At 48.2% G+C, this 23,728-nt stretch overlaps 1 protein-coding gene across 1 annotated transcript; it reads right to left on the bottom strand.

Annotated features, from left to right (window-relative positions):
• TMEM247 (transmembrane protein 247) lies at positions 1-20,266 on the bottom strand. The gene is given in 4 exon segments (XM_068564155.1): positions 1-187; positions 16,182-16,357; positions 19,082-19,435; positions 20,150-20,266. Coding segments are annotated over 4 exon segments (834 nt in total).
• Positions 20,267-23,728: the final 3,462 nt, after the last annotated feature.

Below are 23,728 nucleotides of genomic sequence, written 5' to 3'. Positions count from 1 at the left end.
TCACTCCACCAGCCTGGGCTCGGGCACCCAGAGCGGACTCGGCGGCAGCAGCGGTGGCGGGAGGGGGAAGGCATTTCCATCACCCCTACTTGGCAAGCTATCTAAAGGAGACCTGGGGATTTGGGAACTCTCGTTGGTTCCCTGGGCGAAGAAGGGGGACGCTAGGAAGCCCAGACTGCTGTAATCACTGCCCAGCGAGAAAATTCAACAGCACGATTAGCAAGTATTTGCTGAATGCAGCTGGGTGCCAAGTTCTGGCTGCAGGCCAGGCTCGGTGCCAGGCGCTGTTCAAATTTCATCGCGCTTAATTCTTTTTATCCGCCTCTTACTGCTGAGAAGAGAGGTTTGGAGACACAGATGAGAAAACTTATGGCTTAGCTGGGGAGTGAGGACTAGCCCAAAGCAAGAGAAAACTGGAGGAAGCAGTGGGTGCCGCTTGTGTACATGGGGTATTAGACTGCGGCCAGCGAGGCTGGTGGGGGTGGGTGGGGACACTGCCCGCCCGAAGGCTTCTGGGAGAAAGGACCAGTGAGGTGCAACACAACAAAGCAGAACAGATCTCACACTGACCTGACAGGGCATCTGTAGTGGAGAGAATGGGATTTTGGAGGAAAGCTGCAAACAAAACAAGTGAGAAGAGAAAGATGAGGGAGGAAGATATTGACAGGACGAAGGGGGAGCTCCTTGGCCCAGTTCACAATAGTGAGAGCCCTCACCCCCATGGCAACGCTTTAAGGGTGCCCTCAGGTCCCTCAAGCTTTAGGGAATCTTCAAAGGTGCTGATTTTGCATTCATTGTAGGCCTTCCCCTTGCAGGCAAGAGCCAAGCTCTGTGACCCTGGTGCTCTAAATGTTTTTCTTGTAGACTCCAAAAATTTTTTTTGAAAATATGTGTACCCCTTTGCACATTTTTAGGAGCCAACACACAAAATTTTTCCATAGTTTAAACAGTTACATAGGGTGTACTTTCTGGTGTATGCAAATATTGACATTTAAAGGTAAAAGTGTTGCAGTACTCTGAAAAATGTTTCTAAATGAAATACTATAGTGATTGGATACCCACTGTAATCCTTTTAAAAAATACATGAAATTCTCCCTTAACAGTTGGAAAAATTTCATCTCTTTTTCCTCCTTGAATTTATATTTCCTTCTACTTTCCCTACAGAATTTTATCCTAATACATTTTTGTGATTGCATATCTTTTATGCATCACCCTATCATACTTCTCTCCAACCAAGCTATGTATATAAAATGAATTTATTATTAAAATTTCTTGTGACCACACATTCTAGATGTTAGAGAATATTTTGTCTGGATTTGTACCATGACAAGTAATATACAGTTAATCAAAACAAATGCTATTAGAAAATCTAATAGCTACTAAGGAAGCATAAAAAATAAAGATTAATTGAAAATACATCTCTTAATGAGAAGAAGCTTTTTTTCCCTACCCCAATTAGTTCATATATCCATGGATGAATATTACTCATCGCTAGAAGGGGTCAAGGTTCAGTATTAATTCTATTTGTTTTGTTTTGTTTTGTTTTTTAAATAGGTGCAAGAGCTGAGCTCAGAAATCTTTTCACATACATAAGTACAAAGGAATGTAAGGAGTTTTGTTGTAGCAATGTCACTCAGTTTTGTTTTGTTTTGTTTTTTAAATTAATTAATTAATTAATTTTTGGCTGTGTTGGGTCTTCGTTTCTGTGCGAGGGCTTTCTCTAGTTGTGGCAAGCGGGGGCCACTCTTCATCGTGGTGTGCGGGCCTCTCACTATCGCAGCCTCTCTTGTTGCGGGGCACAGGCTCCAGACGCGCAGGCTCAGTAATTGTGGCTCACGGGCCCAGCTGCTCCGCGGCATGTGGGATCTTCCCAGACCAGGGCTCGAACCCACGTCCCCTGCATTGGCAGGCAGATTCTCAACTGCTGCGCCACCAGGGAAGCCCCGTCACTCAGTTTTATAAACTCCTTTTGAGTTAATCTCAAAGATCATATGGGTAGATCATTAAAAACCTATCAGCTGACAACTAGAATAGATTCTCCTTCACTTTGAATGAGAGCAGAGGATTGGAAGCTAGTTGATTTGCCCAGTCATTAGTCACCCCTTTTCTCCACGTGGATGCTGGCATTTAGACTGTCCCTTCATTGCACCATACATTTTTCCCTAAGCCAATGCGCTGTGGGAAGACTTGGGACAGGTAAGTAGTGTGCCTTTCTTTTGGGAAGTGGGAGAAGGGTGATCGTGCAAGCGAAGCAAGAGGGAGAACAAGCAGCATGCCTCGTCCATGTGCTCAGACGGGACAGCTGTATAAGAGAGCGCTTGTGGAAGTTGAGGACTCGTCATGTGAGGCTCCTAAAATGACTTACACCAAAGTACGTACCCTTTGGAGGGTCTTCATGTATTCCCAAGAGCACTTGTACCTTAGTTTGTGCTGGTCCATTACTGGATGGATGAGCAAAGAAAGGGAAGGTGATGGGGCGAGGGGTCCCTGCAGGGTCTGAAGGTCTCTTTGTAGGAGGAAAGGTGCTCTGGGCAGAGGCGACCTCCCTGAGGGGTGACCACCTCTCTGTAGGGTCTTTCTGAGGAGGGGATGGAAACAGCAAGGATCTGAGCCAGGCACACTGGCTGCTGTCTGTCTCAGACCCAGACTCTTAGAGCTTTCCTTCTCCTTTTGGTTCAACCTACTTTGAGCTCTTGAAAGACCTTCCTTCTCATTCTTCCATGTGGGGCCTCTGCAGAGCAGGGGGGCTGGGGGGCTCCCCACAGAGAAATCAGAGTGGAGAGGAGCATAGTGGGACCATCGAGGGCCCGAGAAAGCTAGAGTCCCCATCAGTCCCTGACAGAGGGCTGGCTACTTTCCTGGCTCTCTATCCTCTCCATCCCAAGGCATGCTCATTCGTGGGGTCTTGGCTTGCTGCTGTGGCACTTTTGTCATTAGAAAAAGGCCTTCTTTGGGCAGTACAGCACCATGAGCATATGAGATGGGGCTCACAAGTCACCTCTGTACTAAGAAAAATTCTCCCCTTCCTCTGGACTGATGCAGCCCGGTGCCAAGGGGCATGGCTTGGCCAGGGGAGGGTGGGCCGCATTTCAGTGCCCACTTGTCCCCTCGACTGGACACCTTTTGGCATTGCACAACCTCATAGCCATGTGGGGCACGCTGCTTGTTCTAGCCTCTCTGTCTTTGAGCATACTGTCTCCCCTCTTGGAGTGCTGTCCTTCTAGCTGGATTCGCCAAACCCTACCCACCCTTTGAGGACCAGTTCAGGTGCTGCCTTCTCCTCCAAGAGCCAGGCTCCTCCAGCCCATGATCATCTCCCCCTCATGCGGCTTCTTGCAATTCTCTGTCTATAGACATTAATTATACTGGAAATGATGGGGGGGAATGTATACTAGAGCAATGGTTCTCAACTGGGGGCAGTTTTGACTCCCACAGGACATTTGGCAGTGTCTGGAGATATTTTTCGTTGTCACAACTGGGGCCGGGAGCCTGTTAACTGGCATCTAGTGAGTAGAGACCAGGAATGCTGCTAAGTATCCTACAATGCACAGGACAGCTCCCCCTCTCTCCAAGCAAAGAATAATGTGGCCCAAAGTGTCAACAGTGCCAAGGAGAAACTCTGGACGAGATGATCTCCAGTCTTGAAAACGCTTTATGTCACACCCTAAGTTATGTTTTGGGGTTTTTATATTGTGTTTTAATGATCAGTGTCAGTGTTATTTTGCAACCAGATGGTAACTTCTTGGAGGGCAGAGACCGTGTGTCTTGCAGGTCTGTACCCTAAAGGCACTAGCACAGGATCCCCCAGAGTTTTTGGCCATCAGGAAGATACAGAGGAAGGATGAACAGATACTCTCTGGCCTGCCCCAGCCCTGCTCTCAGATGTTTCCCATGAGCCTCTGCTAGAATTCCTTGCCAGTTGGACTCTATTACATTATATCCTAGAGCAACAACAACAAGACTGAAGACAAGAGAGCCAGACAGACACGGATTCCTTAGTATGGCTCAGGGATCCACCCAGTCTCCAGCCTGCCCCTCACTACATGCCTAAGCCATGGGCTAGGCTGAGGAGACGTTGAGAGAAATCATTAAACTTCAGGGTTGTGGGCAGCCAAGTATCAGCTTTCTCTTTAGCCTGGAGCGAAGAATCTATGAACTGTTTCCTAAATCAGTAAATGCAACCTGGGAAACCCCACAGCAGGATTCATTAGAAAGAAAAGCTCTGATAGATTTCTCTCAAGTGTAGCATCTCTCAGCATCAGATCTTTATATCTGAGGGGGTCCAGAGCACGAGGACAAAGGGAGGTCCACAAGCCATGTGTTTACGTACCTTACAACTATAAAGCGAGCTAACAAATTGTTAAATGTTCCAGCTTCCTATCTTGAAAAATACATCTTCATAATGACCTAGAAGGTAAAGTTTGAATTGAGAATGCTCATATTCCTCTCATCCCCATGCTGGAACATGGTGGTTTTGGGGAGACCTGGCCCCAGGCCCCCCCCCTGCCGCCACCCTGCACTCATGGCCCATGGCCTGTCCCCTTCTCCTTCACCCCCCAGCTCTGCCTCACCCTTGGAGGGGCCTGATGTGGGCATCCAGCCTACATATGCAGGTTCCAATCACACCTCTTTTATGCTCACCACCATTTCAGTCTACCCTGTGGAGGATGGACCTGGAGAAGAGGATTGCAGGCTGGAGAAACAGGTTTGGGACCTTCTGGGCAAGGAGTTCCTTGGTCCTGTATGCCTAGGGTATGTTCTTGGAAGGTGTGAGTGTGGTGGGCACGTCCACTTGGCCCTACAGACTTTTCACCCTGTGGGGAAGGGTGAGACCAGATAAGAATCAGAGGGGAGCCCTCTTAAAGTGCTGGCCCAGAGTGAGGTCCCTCTTATCGGATCGAAGGGCACACTCTCTCCCAGAGTAGCAGGAGCTACATCATGTGCCCTGGGCCTCCTGGAGGCCAACCCCCCACCCCTACCCCTGCCACACGCAGACTGGGCAGGTACCTCAAGAGCCATTTTGGAGGGTAACAGCTTTATTGAGATATAATTTATATACCATACAATTTCCCCATTTAAAGTGTACAATTAGATGGCTTTTAGTATATTCAAGTTTTGCAACCATCACCACATTTAATTTTAGGACATTTCATCACCCTAAAGGAAACTGTGCGCCCCTAGCTCTCATCCCCCAATCCCTCTGTTCCCCTAGCCCTAAGCAACCACTAATCTGTCTCTAGAGATTGGTGTATTCTGGACATTTCATATGAATGGAATTATAAAATATGTAGTCCTTTGTGATTGGTTTATTTTACTTAGCATGATGTTTTCAGGGTTCAACCATGTGGTAGCATGGATCAATGCTCCATTCCTTTTTTTTTAAAATAAATTTTATTTATTTATTTATTTATTTTTGGCTGCATTGGGTCTTCATTGCTGCATGTGGGCTTTCTCTACTTGCGGTGAGCGGGGGCTACTCATCGTGGTGGCTTCTCTTGTTGTGGAGCACGGGCTCTAGGCCTGTGGGCTCAGTAGTTGTGGCTTGTGGGCTCTAGAGCGCAGTCTCAGTAGTTGTAGCGCACATGCCCAGTTGCTCCGCGGCATGTGGGATCTTCCTGGACCAGGGCTCGAACCCGTGTCCCCTGCACTGGCAGGCGGATTCTTATCCACTGCACCACCAGGGAAGCCCCTTCATTCCTTTTTATTGCCAAATAATATTCCATTGTATGGCTCTCTAACACGGTAGTTATCCACCCATCGGTTAATGGACACTTTGGTTGCTTCCAGACCTTTCATGGTCCTTTCATGGAGCCTTTTTTGAGTGTACAGACTATGCTTGTCTGTGGTTCCCCACTGGCATCCCCTCTCAGCAAGGCCCTACCACCATTTCCCTTGGCACAGACATCAATACCTCAACCCCTCATGGGGCCAGAGCAGGGCTGTTTTCCCTCCAGAAGTGGAGAAATGGCTCCCTTTCCACATGTGAGTTCTCATGTATGCTCCTAATAGCTCCACTTCTCCCCATGTCTCTCACACTCCCTTGTTTAGGTTCATCCCCACGGCTTTCTCCGGAGGACAGGCTGGGAACAGGTGCCAAATCACCTCCATTAGCTATTGCTGAGCCCACGTTCCAACTCATGTAATCCTCTTCTCCTTAGCCAAATGGGAAAGCCCTTGCATGATTCAGAACTCTTGGTTCCAAGTGACAGAAACACAATTTAAATCAAAGTTAATAGCAACTGAAAAGCTTAGGGATGTCTCTATTTCAGGTGGATCCAGGGGCTCAAATCATGCCAACAAGGACTCACTCTCTCTCCTTCTCCTCCCTCCCTCTCCTTCCCTGAGTCTTCTCATCTCTTCTTGGCTTTGCTTTTCTTCACGTCAGCTTTATTCTCAGTGAGGCCTTCCCCAAGTGGAACAAGACAGCATCCAGTAGCTCTGGACATTTATTCTGCTTGCTTAGTACCCAGTGGGGAGTTTGTCTTTCCCAGGAGTTCCAGCAAAAGTCCTCAGTCTGAGACTCACTGGTTAGGCTCGGGTCATGTGTCCACACCAGAACCAATCATTTGGCCAGGAGATGGAATGCTCTGATTGGCCAGGTCTAGGTCTTGGGTCCACCCTCGATTGGAAGTCAGCCCACTTGAACCTCATGGACAAAGATTGATGAACAGGGAGTTCCCCAAAAGAAAATCAAGGGGAAATGAACGTTGAACACACATAGCAGATGTCACTGGAACCATCCTATGAACTGGCCTGTCTGGGGTCTGCCCTACTAATTTATCATACATGTTTAGATATGCCTGAATCCTAGTAGTGGACATTCCTAGGCTGAAGCTGAGATCCCTACTACATGTGATAAATTAATTTATGAGATTCTAGAAGTTAATATCCAAGATATGACTGTTCCTAAGGAGGGTTTATAATTGAACATGAACAAATACTTAGTCCAGGAAATTTTGCCCTAATAGTAGAATGGTAAGCTTTATATAGCAGGACAGTGGAGAAAATATTTTTGAATTCAAGAGGCCTTTTGGAGACCCAGATGCACCGTAAGTAGGTATCTGTCCAGACCACCCATGTATAGGATCTAAATGTCCTTGATGTAATTTCATAGTACTTTATCCATGCCAGGGATGAATGGAGTCAGGTGGGGGAGGTGGCAGAGGGCCCAGGGAGTCATAGGCAGGGGTCCTGGGTGGAGAGGAGAGAGCTGGTTGTAGCAGCACAATATAGCTCTTCTCCGAGATTCCCCCCTCACTCTTTCCCCCCCTTTCTTATTCCTTTGTCGCCATGGCAACTAACGATGCTCCCTCATCCTCTTCCCCTCTCCAGCTGGCTCCGATCCCCAGGACCCACCTCTTTGTCTCACCAACTTCACAGAGCTGTTGCCAGCTTCTCTCCACGTCTCTCAGTGAGGGCACCCAGCTTTGCCCTCCACCCTCAACGCACTCTCTTGCCTCATTTCCCCACCCCCAGGCCCCTGCCTTGCCCCTTCTTTAACTCTGATCGAGGCTCGAGCCAAATTCCCATCTTCCTTCAAGAAGTTGTGTGAAAATTGGATTTTGGCCACTCTAACCTGATTTGAAGTGCATTAAGAGATCTGTCTCTTGAAACACCTCAAGGTGAGGCTATTTGTGAAGGGAAGAAGCATCCTTTACTGCTGCTTCTGTGCTAGAGTGAATCACGTTCTATTTTTGTAACTAGGAGTGTTTTCTGTTTGAAGAAATCCCCCAGCATGTCTCTGAGTGAAACAGAAGACTCTATCATAAGGGAAATCACATCTCAAGTTCAAAGTTTGTGAACTGGTGGGCCCACAGACTTTTGTTAGGTCCATAGAGTGCTTAAAAAGATGGAACCAACAGTTAAAAGATGGAACCAACACATAAAAAGACTGGATTCCTGGATGCCCTTGAACAACTAGACAGGGAGCCTGCATCCTCACACGGTGGAAATGGGAGGGAGGGAGGGGAGTGGGGGGCTGTCTTTTTTACACTGGCTCTTCCTTTCTTGTTAGCTACACCTGGCCAGCTCCCCTCTTTCACCTGCCCCACCTGGGTCCTTCTGGCATCCCAGTTTTTGACTCCCACCCTAGCTGATCTGTTTTGAGAATCAGGATGGTCCTGCAGTGTGTGGTTTGCTTAGGGCAGCCGTCTGGGGTTCCACCGATATTAGTCTGATATCTGAGAGCAGGTGGGCTTTCTACACTTCTCTGTGCTTCCAGAGTCTTCCAATCAAAGCTCATTGTTTTCTAGGAGCCCACTCGGGCCAGCTCTGATACCAGGGGAGGCTTTGTATATGTGAGGATACAGAAATTGTCCAGAAGTGAAGGCGATGAGAGTGAACTATAAGATTTCTCTCTGGGTCCGACCACCTCCCTTTCATACACCTGCTATAGTATCCAGGTCTTCAGGATGAGCCAGGCATGGCTGATTCAAGAGGGAAGACCCCCCAGGCCAGTTACAGACCCACTCACATGACTGGATGAACCCAGCAGAGGATGTTGGGTGGGGTCCAGAGGAAGCTATCAAGGGCTTTGAGTATGGATCTCCCTCTCGCCAAGAAAATGGCAGGTGTGTGGGGTTCCTGGGCTAGTGAGTGAGGACTTACATCCTTGTCCCCTCTCAGAGACATTTCCCTCCACAGCCTTTGGTGGGAGGAAGGGAGAGAGTGGGTGGAATGAAACGGTAGATTTTTGAGCCAAGTACCTTTATAAATTTATTTATTTTATTTATTTTTATTTTGGCTGCATTGTGTCTGTTGCTGTGCGCAGGCTTTCTCTAGTTGTGGCGGGTGGGGGCTACTCTTGGTTGCGGTGCGCAGGCTTCTCATTGCAGTGGCTTCTCTTGTTGCGGAGCACAGGCTCTAGGCGCGTGGGCTTCAGTAGTTGTGGCACATGGGCTCAGTAGTTGTGGCTCATGGGCTCTAGAGCGCAGGCTCAGTAGTTGTGGCTCACGGGCTTAGTTGCTCCACGGCATGTGGGATCTTCCCAGACCAGGGCTTGAACCCGTTTCCCCTGCATTGGCAGGCGGATTCTTAACCACTGCGCCACCAAGGAAGCCCAAGCCAAGTACCTTTGAAGCCGCTACCCGTAGGTGTGCACAATATAGAGAGACAGAGCGGACCGCACAATACCATGTGAAATACAGTAACAGTACTCTTCACATACGTTATCAAAGCAGCTCTGAATCTTCATTCACAAATACAAATAAACGAGACACAGATTTCTTAGCTTTCTTTAAAGCAACTTTCAGCTCTGCGCCACACTTGGTCTCTGCCACCTTCTTGCTGAGGGAGCTCAGGCAACTCCTGAACCTCTCTGAGTCTCGTTCTCATCTGCAAAGTGAGGATGGTTATAGTACTCCCTCAGGGGGTGGCCGTGGGATGAGATGAGTTGACATAAAGTGTGTTGCACAGGGCAGAATATCCAGTAGGTACTGGGGAAGCGTGTGCTCCCTTCTCTCCTCTCCAGCACATCTTCACAGAGGCTTGAGCTCGGGATCCTGTCTCAGGTTGTCTAGTGTATCCTTTAGTTCATTGGTTTGTTCATTCATTTGCTCCCCAAGTACTGATTGAGCCCCCAGCAGTGGGTTAGTCCCTGCAGCACACAATTAGCTGCTCTGGCATCTCCTGGTCAAAGAGAGTGCTGGGAGGAGAGCGGGTCCATGGTAGAGAATGTCTGAGACTGCCTTCCCCCGCCTCCCTTCCCCCCCCCACCACTGCTTAAACCAAGGGTTGCCTTGCTCAGCACTTTCTGCCCGGCTTCCTGGTGGCTGTCTTCCAAGGCCTGCTTTCTGCCCCAGGACCCTACAAAGGCTCCTTTGATGAAAAGTTTGAGGCAAAGTGACTGTGTCATTTGATACAAATGAGGCTCATGAGGGTAAAAAGTGTAGCTTTATTCTCCTATTTTGGGATTTTCTAGCCCAGAGAAAAACGAGCAGCTGAATGGGGCTGGGGGCGGAAGCCAGGAAGGAGGGGAAACGCCAAGAGTTGGAGAGCTCTATGCTTCTGTTAGCCCTGGGATTAGCAGCTGCAAGCCTGGGGCGTGACCTGCACACCAAGAGGTGCCTCCCGCTCAGCCAGACTCTGCTTCCAGAGCCGGTGGGTGTACGAGGGGCGCCCCTGCATTGCCTGGGAGGGGACCTTTTGTCCCCCCAGGCCACCAGACTCAGCATCCTCCGCTGCTGGGCCTGCTCCCGTGGTCCCCACCCCCTTTCAAAATGCATAGCACCTGCTCCCCTTCCTCCAGCTGATGAGGTGCCGAGGACCAGGATGGGATTTGAGGGGATCCACAAAAGCCCCCTGCCACAGAGGGTCTCCTTCATCCACCTCGAGGGCTGGCCTCATGGGCGGACTGCCACGGCATTGGCACCAGGCCCCATGCTCAGGGGGACCCTGCGCTCAGGGAGACCTCACACTTGGTTTCAGGCTCTGCTGTCACCACCTTGGAATTCTCAATAGTTCTTGAGCAAGACACCCTGCATTGTCCTTTTGCACTGGGCCTCACAGACTCTGGAGCCGATTCTGATCCTCTCCACTTCTCCCAGTTCTTAAAGTCAGGTCGGTGATCCCTACACATTCTTTGCTCATCTTTTACTAACACCTCTCATTTGTATAGCTCTGCATTTTCCATGAGCCTGCACGCTGTTATCAGACCTGTCACCACGAGTCCCTAAATCACTGACCCATGCCAGAGTTGTTTGTGGGATTTGTCTCATGACCCCAGGCCCTTTGATGCCACCCTTTTGTTCTTGAGGAATAAAAAAGCCTACCTCCTGACCCTATCTGCGATACCCTCCTACTTAAGTGTAGGAAATTTGCAAGTCCAAAGCTGATCCTCCACTTGGCTCTTCAGAGCCTCGGACAAGCCCTCTGGGAGCGCTTAATAAATACTGACTAATGAACCTGCAGCTGCTGCTCCTTTGGCTAATTAAATCTAAATAAGTCACAGGCTTTAAATTATGCAATAAGGCTTGGCCAAAACAGCTTAAAAATGCGGGAGCCCTAGTTTTTCTGCTCTGCCCTGTGGAAAAAAAATCCCATCTTTTAATCATGCTTAACCTTCCTGAAAGAACAGTGGCAACCTTTAAATAATGAATGAATGTATATTAGCGAGATTTTTTTTTCCCCAAGCTACACACAATGGAGCTAGATCATAAAAGGGACAGAGGCAGAGATAGGCCTGGGGGGATTCCGGAAGTTTCTGGTGAATCGCAGAGTGCTGGGAGAAACCACTTGGTTGCTCAGAAGCCCAGAGCAAGGACTGGTGAAGAGCACAGGGGGAGGAGGGGCGGATGCACTGCCATCCAGCCTGCGCCTGCCAGCTGTGATGGAGGCTCCCACAGCACTTGTGGGGGCTACACACTCAGTTATCCTCTCTCCACTCCTTCCTATCTTGCCTCCATGTACCCTCCCACCCCTGAAGACCCTCCAGGCCAAGAGCAGTGTCTTCACAACAGAGCAACGGTTGAACTGAGTCACATCACCTAGAGCAGTGCTTTGCAGACTTTCAGGTGCACAAGAGTCATTGGGGATATTGTCAAAAATGCAAACGATCAGTGGGTCCAGGGTGGGGCCTGGGATGCTGCATTTCTAAGATGCCTGGGGCTGCTGGTCCTCAGATCACGTGTAGAGTAGCCAGGATTTAGGTTTTGTAATGAAGCTGAACATTGCAATCAACTGGGACACTCTTCAGGTGCTCCCCGGACACCACCTCAGATCAGTTAGATAGGAATTTCTGAAATCAGACCCTAGGCTCTTTGGTCCCATTCTCCCCATTCCCCACCTTTTTTTTTTTTAAACTGAGTTAGAGTCCAGATAATTTTCAGGTCACCCAAATAAAGCCTAGAAAGCTTAACCAATTTGCTTGCAATCACCGCCTAAAGTGGGATTAGAAACAGATCTGGCAGGGAAGTGGCCTTGGAAACCAAGCCTGCTCCCCCTCCCCCACTGCAGATCTCAGCATCTCCAGGACTCTAGCCTCGTCCCTGGGCTCAGGGTTGCAACCTATGTGATTCCATTTGGGGAGCAGGAAAGATTCTTCTATCTTTCTCCTCCTAAGCCTTCCTGAAAGTTCACTATTAGTGCTTAATTGCTTGGGCTGAAGCTGAGTGTAATGTGTAGGATCTGTTACACTCTGTCTTCAGCATCACGGTGTGAATGGGATGACAGGACAGACATTGGGGGCACTGGGCTCTGTTCTGCGGGATCTGGGACTCAGGAAGGGGAGGGACTCTCAGGGCAGACTCACCTCCTCCTGCAACTTTGCTGAGGGCACCCAGCACAGAGAGGTGTGCCCTTCTAAGTCCCCAGGCAAGGCTGTGGCCCCGGTTGTGTAAGATACTGGGGCCTCAGGCAGAGGTCAGGAGGATAAAGGCAGAGCTGTTCCAGTTGTGTATCGGGAGAAAACCATGACCTTCCTGCTGTGGTATGTGAGCCAGGCCTTAAGGCAAAAGTGCAGCTGTGGGCCAGGCCCAGCTTGGCTACAGCTGTGCCCTACCCAATTGTCTCAACCTGGACCATGACACTGGGGCAGGGAGTGGGAGCTGGGCTTAAGAAAGCAGCAAGGTACGGTAGACACAGTTATCTGCTTATTCAATATCCACCCCTCCCCTTCCCCACCCCCACCATATTATCAGAATCTTAATTTTGTTCAAGGCTGCAACAGCGTCCAGGCCAAAAACTTACCACACCTCGTATGTCCTGAAGCTAGGAGCAGCAACATGACCAGTCTGACCAATGAGATGTAAGCAGAAGTCTCTAGGTGGATCTTTCTGGAAAGCTTTTAAAAAAGATGGCCCCGTTTCTTTTCCCCCTCTGCTGACCTGGAGTTGATACCTGGAGCTATAGCAGCCATCTTGAGATTATAAGGCTAAAAGCCATGGGGTGAGGAGGATAAAAGCCTTATGCTAAGGATGGTGGAACAAAAAGAAGGATCCTCTATGACTGAGTTCTCTGTGACATCCTTGCGAAGTTTCACCATCACGGACGGCCCAACCTGGGACTTCTTAGTATGTGAGACACGTAAACCCCTATTTGGTTAAGCCACTGTGGCTGGGTTTCTTTTACAGCTAAATGCAGTCTTCACACTGGGACCTTAGAAAGAATGCTCCGGGATTGGAAATGGGAAGAGAAGGTCAAGGCAAGAACATGGCCCCCAGGGGAGGGGAGGGGGAAGGATTTCCCCTCTTTTTGGGGGGAGGGTCACTATCTCACTCTACAATCTTCAGGGATTCCTTGTTTCCCAAGTTCATATTCCTCAGGTCAATATTCAAGACTATAAAATTTGGCTCCAAATCAGTTTTCCAGGCCTGTTACCATTCACTGGAGCAAGGATGTGCCTGCTCCTTCTTTGAGTGCAGATTATACGCTCCCACCCTGATCTTAATTCATGGGAGTTCTCCCTACTCCTTTCTACCTGTCCCAGGCTTACCTGCCCTTGTGGGCTGCTCTTTTGAGAAGACATCCTATCACCCTGGGCTCCAGGGACCTCTCCTTTAATCTCCTTCATCACTGAGGTCTATGTGCCTGATAGTTTCTTTATACTTTAGTGTGTATTAGCTGCATCTCCTCAGCAAGGCTGTGAGATCCTCCAAGGCAGGATTTTGGGAGTGTGGAAATACAGAAAGATTACTTTGGAGTCAGACTTGAGATCTAAGATGATCTTGGGTACATCACTTAACCTCTCTGAGCCTCAGTATCCTTGTCTGTGAAATGGGGATAATGTACATGTCTGCCTCCCAGGCCTCCATAAAGCATGTAGCCAAGTGCCTGGCACATTGGAGGTGCTCCAGAAGGGCTTGTATGTTGACTTGTTGCCTGCTTGGTAACCCTAGGCTGTGCCTTTTTTCTGTCCTTTGTATCTCTCTCCACTTTTGTCTCTTCCTTCCTTCTGATTTTCTGCGTTGCATTTGAACAGTGAGGTCTGTATCAAGTTTGGGGAGTGACCATGAGCTGTTTTCATTTTTGCTTAGGGTAGATCTTCGGCTACTGGCTTCAGTCTTCTATCAGAGTAGGAAGTAAGGATAGAGGGGAGATTTCATGGCCATTGCTAAGGGGGTGAGAAGACATGCTAACTTAACTGAAAGGAGTTTACTAATCTTTCTCTGAAGATTTGTGAGGAAAATGGGTGTATTTAAGTCCAGTTTTACCTGGCAACGGGATGATGAATTGAATGGCATTATAGCAGGTTTTTTTTTTTTTATAAACAAACTCCCAATTCTGTTTGTTCTAGTGAATTAAACATCTGGGCCTTAATCTTTTTGATATCCTGATCTCCTCCTTCTTTTGCCTCAATCCCACCCCAGAAACCCAGATCAAATTAGATTGTGAGAAGTGACCCATAGCAAAAAAATTCTGCCATTGAAAGTTTAATGAGAAATGACAGTTTTATTACTTCCAAGTAAATACCTGTCACGCGCAGCTATAAATGGGAATGAATGCATTGAACTGGGTGGAAAATGAGAAGTCACCGTGGACTGAAATGGCATGATAACGTGTACTGACAATGAATCCCGCGGCGGTCTTTTCTTTTCATGTGTTTTCACTCTGCATCACTCAGAGAGCCCAGCAAGACAGAAACGTATTCCTTTGTTCCTCTTAAAGCAGAGCCTTATGTCCAGGAAGAGGAAGGGTCAAAAAAGACTTGATTGATTGCAAAGCTGTGTCCATTCAGTTTGCTGCGTTATCCTTAAAGTCTCCCGTGCTGGCCATCATTCCTGGGCAGGGCTGACGAGGTGGGGGCAGCTGACAACGTGCTCTGTGTGTGTGTGTGTGTGTGTGTGTGTGTGTGTGTGAGTGTGTGTGCGCGTGCACGTATGTGTGTAGAGGATGGGGGAGTTGAACTTCTTTCCCTTGTTACACTGGGCCACTTCTGTGCCTCCTGTGAGTCCCCTAGTGCCCAAAGTCTGTTCCTTTTGGTTGTTGCTGCCTGTTGTTGTGTATATCTCTATTGCAGACAACTATTTGCTATGTATCTCTGTGTGTGTGTATGTGTGTATGTGTGTGTATGTGATTTGAGGGTTGGGCGTGTGGCCTGTTTAGTTTTTTTTTCTCCTTCTATTTTTCCACCGGAGCAGCATTGCTGACTGCACCTAATCAATCAATGCCTCCTTACCAGTGCCCCTAGGAGTATGCCCAGATTTTGCCCCCGCCTCACCCAGGCATGTGCTGCTCAGAGATCAGGATATCTGATAGGCCTGTCCTGGGTTTCCTGTAGCTTCAGCATCTCTCTTCTTGAATTGCATGTTGCTGAGGGCAGGCTCCAAGCATGCATGATAGACTGTGTACAGTCCTGCTCAGGGCCAGGGCTAGATGGACCCTTGCCAATGCCTTGGTGATGCCATCTTGACATGTCTGCAGAGCTGGAAAGAGCTTGAGGAGCCTTGGCTCCTGTATTAGTTTCCTGTATTAGTGTTGCTGCTGCAATAAATTATTACAAATGTAGTGGCTTAAAACAACTCAGATTTATTCTCTTACAGTTCTGGAGGTCACATGTTTAAAATGGGTTTGGCAGGGCTGCATTCCTTCTGGTGGCTCTAGGAAAGAACCCATTTTCTTGCCTTTTCTAACTTCTATAGGCTGCCTGCATTCCTTGGCTCGTGGTCCTGCCTCACTCTACCCTCTGCTCCCATGGCCACATCTCCTTCTCTGCCTCTTACCCTCCTGCTTCCCTCTTATAAGGACCCTTATGATTACACTGTGCTCGTCTGGATAGTCCAGGATCATCTCTTCATTTCAAGGCCCTTAATTTAATCTCAAAGTCTCTTTTACCATGTAAGGTAACATATTCACAGGGATGTGGACGTCTTTGGGGGATCTACCCTCAAAAGCCTACCACAGCTCCCCACACCTCAGGGAAGATCTATCTGAGTAGATGTGGTGGATCCCAAGTCAGCCTGGTCATGGTATGATTTCTGTGATTCTGGAAAGGCTTTCTAAACCCTTCTCCCTACAGATACTTCCCTGGCCTGCTACCTTCTGAAATTCTCCTCTTGGGGAATAAAGCATCTTCATCCACAGTGGGAACTCAGGCTTAGTACAAGGCCTGAACATGTTTCTCCACACTAAGGTGTAAATAGTTGACAGCAAACCTTTCCTAACAGCAAGTTCTGATGGGAGGGAGGCACAGGTGAGGGAAGGAGGTGCCCAGTGATGGAGAGAGCGAAGGCACCTGCAAGTATGACCATAAAGTTTTAATCAAACAGAGCAAAATGGCCGCGATGCAGAACAGGTAGTGCTTGGAGAAGAGAAAGAAGATCATCTCCTTGGTGACATAGATTATGTGTATGAAGATGAAGCAGTACAGGAACATGGCGAATTGGTTCTGGGGGAGCAGGAGGTCCTGCAGGCCTCCCGAGAACTGTGGGGGAAAGAAGAGAGGAGAAATGGCAAAACCAGGGCTTGGGTACCAGGCAGACATGGGCTTCGATCCTGCTCTTGTCCCTTTCTGAATGTGACCTCGGGCAGGCTGTCTTCCTCACCTAAGGTGAGGGTAATCATGCCCACCTCACGAGATGAGGAGGAGGAAGAGTGAGGACAAGAATGAAAATTCCAGGCAAGGTCACGGGCACAGAGGGGACTCATGAGTTTTCACTTCTTGAGCCTGGTCTTAGCCCTCCTGAGTCAGGCCGCCCCCTTCCTTTCTCGGTACACTCCATGCAGCCTCTGAGCCCACACGTGGGCAGTCTCTTTCCTACTCGAGATCCCCACATCTGGACGCCGGGTCTTGGGCGTGTTCTCTGGACAGTGTCCCCAGATACTCCACTTTGTTTTCTGGATGGTGGCACAATGAGAGGGGGTCCCTTGGGCACAAATGACTGTGTCTGACTCTCTGGGCCCTAGTGCATGTCACATCAGGTCAGGCTGTGGTCCTTCAGCCCAGGGTGTGGTCTCTCCTGCGGACAGGTAGTAAGAGACAGGTGATGGGGCCTCCCTAAACTCTCAGGGTTTTGAGTGTGGGGGAAGGCAGCTTGAGCTGTCTGGCTGATTCTGCCTGTGTGCTGCTCTTTTCCAGAGTCTATATAATTAAAGTTGAACAGACCCCCATTTTAACTGTAGAAAGCATCAACATATAAGCAGAGTAAAAGCTGATATAACTATTTTGATCTATAGTTAAGAAGGCATCACCCATGGTTCATTCTTTAAAATATCTTTTCAACTCATGCCACATTTTTTGTAAGCAGGCATATGGCAGGAACTGTGATGCCCTAAATTCACTAGAAACATATTCATAGAGATATTTTTCAATACAATGACAATTATCTACCCACCCACCCAGAAAAAGAGAGGTGGGAGGCTTAAAAATTAAGTCGACTCTCCAAGTTAATGCACAGGAAGTAAAACACTTTTGTAAACTATTGTTAAAGACTGGGGTTTTGGACATACTATGGTTGAACCAACTACGTAAAATGTGAGGGTAACTAAATAAAACTGAGGGGGCAGGAAATGACTCCAGTGATGCCACCTCTAAAATGAATAGTAAGGAAGATGGAAGACCAGAGGAAGAAATCCAGTGTTCTGGTGGGACTGGAGGGCTGGACAGATCTTGTGTTTCTCTGCAGACCTGGTGTGGCTCTGGTTCCATGGACTTTCTGCCACTGTTTGTGGTCTACGTGCTAATGGCTGATATTTGTGATTTTGATAACAAATTGTGCATTTGTGAAACCTTTTAGACTTTTCAAAACACTTTCAATGGTCTATTTTTTTTTAAAGCAGAAGACAGAGAGCAGATAGGACTATACACCAAGGATTTCCATCTCCTCCAGCAAGGAGAAGGATTTTCAAGCTAAAAAGCAGGTATTTTGTGAGCAAGAAAAACAAAAGATAATTGTTAAGAAGGCAGCATGTGTTCATTGAGAACAAATCATGCAAAACCAACCTAATTTTCTTTAAAAAAATGGACCAGTCAATTGGGGAAATGCCATAGCGTAATATCTTAATTCTGGGAAACCATTTGACAGTGTGTCTCAGTACAGTTTTCTGGACAAGGTAGAGAAATGTGAGCTGGAGATAATGTAACTCAAGGGTGCTGATTAATGGAACATTGCTAACCTGTAGGGAGACCTTTTAGTGGTATTTACTTTAGGTCATATCCTCCTCAACAATTATAGCAATGACTTGGATAAAGCCAGAAGGCAAGTTTCTCAGAACTGAGGATGACTCAGAGCTGGGAAGCGTAGCTAATACATTACATCCTGATAAAATTGAGAAGTGATGAACGTAAGTTGTTGCATTTGTGTCAAGAAGTGAATTGCATGAGTGCATAAAAATGGTAATAGCTAACACTGAGTGCTGACCTCAACGTGCCAGGCTCACTGCAAAGTGCCTCACATGCATTCTTTCTATTAATCCTCACGACACCCCTGTGAGGTAGGTATTACCTTACAGATGAGCAGACCAAGGCCCAAAGAGGATCAGTAACTTGCCCAATGTCACACAATTTCTATGTGGTAGAGCCAGGATTTTAACCCAGGACTGTCTGATTTTAAAGCCCAGACAGCGTTGCTTTAAACAATAACATCTTCCATTATTTAGTGCTTATGATGGCCCAGCCCGAGTGCTAAGCATTTCCCATCCCATTTAATCCCAAGCAGGCTTTCTTATCCCCATTCAGATTAGGGGAGAGTGGTCCATTTCTTGCCAAAAGATGTCTAAGTTTTAGTTGACAGCAAGGCAGCGTGATCCAACAGAACGCATGCAGCCCTGATCAGGGGAGCAGGGGATGATGGTTCTATCAAAATCCACTGGCCAGACTGCAGTGGGAGTTCTGGGTCTAGTCCCAGGCGTCCTATTTTAGGAGACGCAGAGAGGAGTGGAGAGTGGTGGAAATCCAGACATAGAGGAAATGTTGAAGAGTCTTCCCTGAGGAGGAAAGCCATGGACAGGCAAGTGGACGAGGCGGCTTCCGGGTCCCTCCAGGGGAGGGTTGATCCTTGAAGAGTTGGATCTCAGCTTAACATGGACGCTGTAAAGCAGCGCGCCGGCGGGCGTAGGGCGGGGCAGAGCCGAGAAGCGGGTCAGGTGGGCTCCCCTCGCCCCTGGTTTCCCCGCCCCCGCCGCCTCCCACTTGGGACCTGTCACCTACCAGGCGGGGCGTCGCCTGCTACTGCAGCTGCTCCATCACCTCTTCGTGCTGCCGCTGCCGCTCGTTCTCCTCGTGCAGGCGCTTGAGCCGCTTGAGCTCGAACTCCATGCGCACCTTCTCCAGCTCCATCTCGGCGTTTCGCTGGGGCCCCGGGGTTCCCGGGGCCGCCGCGGCTGGGGCCAGGGGCAGCTCTGCGCGTTCGGCTCCATCGCCCGCCTGGGCCTTGGTGGTGGCGGGGCCGGCCTTGGACGACAGTGACTTAGGTGGCCCCGGGCAGCCTCTGTCCTCACAAGTTTCCATCTCCTCAAGGTAGTCGTAGGACGAGTCTGGCTTGGGGGACTCTGCCTCCTGGGCCTGGGAAGGGGGAAGTGGGGGGTCGGGAGGAGTTAGCATGGGGCTGCCCACCCCCTACCCCACCACGCTCCTGCAGCCCCAGGCACAGTGCACTGGGGTGCTTGAAAGTGGTGTGAATTGTAAACATCTAGACTGAGTTCTTCCGAGAAACTTCGATGGAGTTATCAGGACCTGAGAGTTAAGAAGAAGGAGAGGGCAAACTGACACGGAAGAATGGCGCCCTAAAGTTGCAAGTGGGGCCTTTGGGAGGGTTGAATAGAAGTCTGTCTTCCTCGTGATCTTCAGATCACTACTGGAGGTAACTTTCCCACCTCCCACTCTACTTTGAGGCCAATTAGACATCCAGTCCTCTGGGGGCCACAGAGGGAGGAAGAAACCCAAGGTCTGCATTGAGAGAACCTCAATATATGGGAACCAACGATAGGGTTATGGGGAAGCCTGGTCCCATCTGCAGGAGGAGGAAAGGGCCCCACATGGAGAGCTACATGGGGGAGACCAAAGCCAGCTTCAAGTGACTTCACAATCTTACGAAGGGCTACCTGGTCTCCGGTTACAGCTGGGTGCCAGTGTGGGGATAGGGTGCACGTCTCCTACTCTTCTTAGCAGTTCTCTGGGATCTAACAGCACTCAGCTCCTATCTTGTGGTGTCCCCATCATGCTCTTCCTCGCCCTGCTGGGACAGGCTGGGGCAGTGAGAAGAGGCATCCTCCTTACCAAAGAAGCCCTTGACTTCCCTTCGGACATGGGGTCATCAGGCACCATCTTGGGGAAGGTTGGGCAGCTTTCTCCTGCCCCCCGGCCTTCCATCATCTTCCCGTCCTCTGTTGCCATCCAGAAAACCACAGTACTGCCGGTTGGGGCCAAATGACATCTTTTGAGGCATTAACATTTGGCCTCACAAGATTCCACCAGATCCCACAAGATTCCGCCCGGCCACCATCACAATCCCCTGTCCTCATAATAACCCACATTCCACCAGTTGCTAAGGCCCCTTTGGCAGAGGGTGTGATACCTTTGAGGTGCCATTATTAAGAACTATAGGATGGGCCTTTGCCACCCCTAGGGACTGCTGTGAAAACTATAATTCCACCACTTGAAATCCAGAATTCCATCATTTGAAATCTGTTCTCTTGAGTTCCTCTTTTAAATGCAGCCTGTATTGAGATGAGTCAGGATTAGCTCCACAAACCCTGTTATGGGCTGAATTATGTGCCCTCACCCTGCACGTTCATTTGTTGGAGTCCTAACCCCCAGGACCTTAGAACGTAACTCTATTTAGAGATAGGGTCTTTACAGAGGTGATTAAGTTAAAATAAGGTCATTAGGGTGGGTCCTAATCCAATATGACTGATGTCCTTAGGAGAGGAAATTTGGACACAGACATGCACAGAAGGAGATGATGTGGAGATGGGAGAAGATGACCATCTAAAGACCAAGGAGACAGGGCTTGTATTAGTGTTCTCCAGAAAACCAATAGGAGCCCAGCCTTATAAATTCAAATAGAACTTATAAAGAACTGGCTCATGTGATTATGGAGGCCGAGAAGTGGCACGATCTGCTCTCTGCAAGTGGGAGACTCATGAAAGCTGGTGGCATAAATTCCCGTCTGAGTCTGAAGGCCTAATAACCAGGACTGCTGCTGGTATAAGTCCCAGTCCAAGGCCAGGAGAAGGCCAAGATCTCAGCTCAGACAGACAGAGAGAATCAATTCAGCCTTCCTCCAGCTTTTTGCTCCATTCAGGCCCTCAGAGGATGAGATGATGCCCATTCACACTGGATAGGGCAATCTGCTTTATTCAGTCCACCAATTCAAATGCTAATCTCTTCCAGAAGCATCCTCACAGACATACTCAGAAATAATGTCTAACCAGATATTTGGGCATCCCAGGGCCTAGTCAAGTTGACACAGAAAATTAATCATCATAGGCCTGGAACAGATCCTTCCCTTACAGCCTTCAGATGGAACCAACCCTGCCGACACCTTGATCTTGGACATCTAGCCTCCAGAACTGTGAGAAAATAAACTTCTGTTGTTTAAGCCACCCAGTCTATGGTACTTTGCTATGGCAGCCCTAGCAAACTAATACAACCTCAATTATTCATTGAATGGATTCAATGGGACCAGTAAAGAGATTGGGGGCTGGGGAATATACTTTGTTGTCTTCAGTTTTGTGGAAGTGACAAAAAACAATTTTGGTAGTTGGAGACAAGGTTGTACATGGAAAGAGAAAAGGGTGCATTTGAATTCTAGCTTTGCTACTCTCTCTAGCTGTGTGTCCAAGGGAAAGTTATTTTACTTTTCTGCCGCTCAGTGTACTCATTTGTAAATGGGGATAAAGATTTGGCCACTCACTCCCCTGCACTGCAGCACTGATGTGAAACTAAGATAGTGTCTTTGCATAGTATCTGCCTCTACAGGGGCTAAGTAAATGAAACCATCATCATCATTATTATAAGGGGCCTTGTCACTGGAGAGAAGAAAGTGCTCAAGATCTAGCTTCTTGCAAATCTTTTTTTTTTTTTGGCCACGCCGCATGGCTTGCAGGATCTCAGTTCTTTGACTAGGGATTGAACCCAGGCCATGGCAGTGAAAGCCCAGAATCCTAACCACTAGACCACCAGGGAACTCCCTCTTGCAAATCTTTAACTGAACCATGGCTTTCCTCTCCCAGAATTATGATGGTGACCATGGGAACTATCTCACAGTTTTTGTGTAAGATGTTGATCCTGCCTCAAGTACTGGGAGTAGGATTGCCAGATAAATATATGTAAGCGTGCCCAGTTAAATTTAAATTTTAGACAAATAAGTTTTAGTATAAATAGATTCTAAAAATTGCATGGGACACACTTATACTAAAAACTTCTTCATTGTTTATCTGAAATTCAAATTTAACTGGGGATCCTGTATTTTTATTTGCTAAGTCTGATGATCTTAATTAGGAGAGACCTGCCCAAGGAAACAATTATATATGACCAAATAATGAGCTGCTATTAAAAATCACCAAGTGCTATAACGTATAATAAGTTGTAGGGGTAGTTGTATCAGCTATATATCAAACAACCATAAAATCTCAGTGACATACAACAATAAGCATTTATTTAGCTCAGACGTCTAATAGTTGACTGATCTAGGCTGGGCTCATCTAGGGGGCTTGGCCAATGCAGCTTCTTCATTTCATGTGTCCCTCTTCCTTTTCTTGGGGACAGTGGGCTAGCCTTAGCATGCTCTTTTCATGGCAATGGAAGAAGCACAGAGGCCTTGGAATTGGCATACCACCACTTCCATCTTATGCTATTGGCTTTGGCTTTGGCCAAACTCAAAGCCAAAGGATTCGGAAATGTTCTCCATCCTTTTAGTGGGAAGAACTGTGAAGGCATAGGGTAAAAAGTTACGGATATGGGGCAGTATGAAGAGTTGGGGCCCATAAAGCAATCTACTATTGTAGTAACACCAACATTAGCTTACACTTATTGGGCACTAACCATGTACCAGGTATTGGTAATTTTTCAAGGATTATTTTATGTAATTTTTCAGAGCAACCATATGAGTTAGGTACTATGATTGTCTCTGTCTTCCTAGAAGTGGTAACTGAGTTTCAGAAAGGCTAAGTCGCCTGCCCATAGTGACACAGCTAGGATCAGGTGAAGCCAGGACTTAAGCACCAATGTCCCTGTATTAAATCCCTTCCTGCTGGAAATACTGAAAGTGTTTTCTGTTTTCCTGACTGAACCCTGGCTGGTACAGTGGGTATTCAAGGGGAAGAGGTGACCTAAATGCCCAGAGGATTTGCTGGGGAAATCTGAGTAAGGAGGGAGCAAGGAGCTGCTTGAGGACAGCCCCTCCAGGGAGTATGCAGGGATGTGTGTGAAGGCATGTGTACGGTCAGGCCACTCGAGATGGCTGTTCTCTTGCTCTCTGTACGTCCCCTGCTCAACCAGTCCCTGCTTCACCTGCACGCTACTCACTTGACTATCCGAACCTCTTAATCATAGAACTTAACCAGTAACTGCCTACGTGTTTGCCCCCTGCCCCAGCTAGTGACTGTTCTAATCCTTAGTCCAGAACGGCTCCAACTGCCAGTTTATTAAAGGGAAACGTCTGCCCTTGTGATGGTTGTTAACCAAAGGGTCTGTGAGGGATGAGCCCCAGCAGCTGGTTTTCCCGGTAACTGATGAGCCAACCTGACATCAATTCCCCCTATAAATGGTAGCCTCCCTGGCTTCAGGAGTGTCAGATCCCCTATCCAATAAACCATTGATAGCTCTGTCGCTGTTTCCAGCCTCTTCCTTTGG

This window comes from Eschrichtius robustus, chromosome 15 (genome assembly GCF_028021215.1).
Source record: "Eschrichtius robustus isolate mEscRob2 chromosome 15, mEscRob2.pri, whole genome shotgun sequence".
Lineage (NCBI taxonomy): Eukaryota > Metazoa > Chordata > Mammalia > Artiodactyla > Eschrichtiidae > Eschrichtius > Eschrichtius robustus.
The sequence above is the reverse complement of the archived record's forward strand: the minus strand, read 5'-3'. Positions and strand labels throughout refer to the sequence as shown.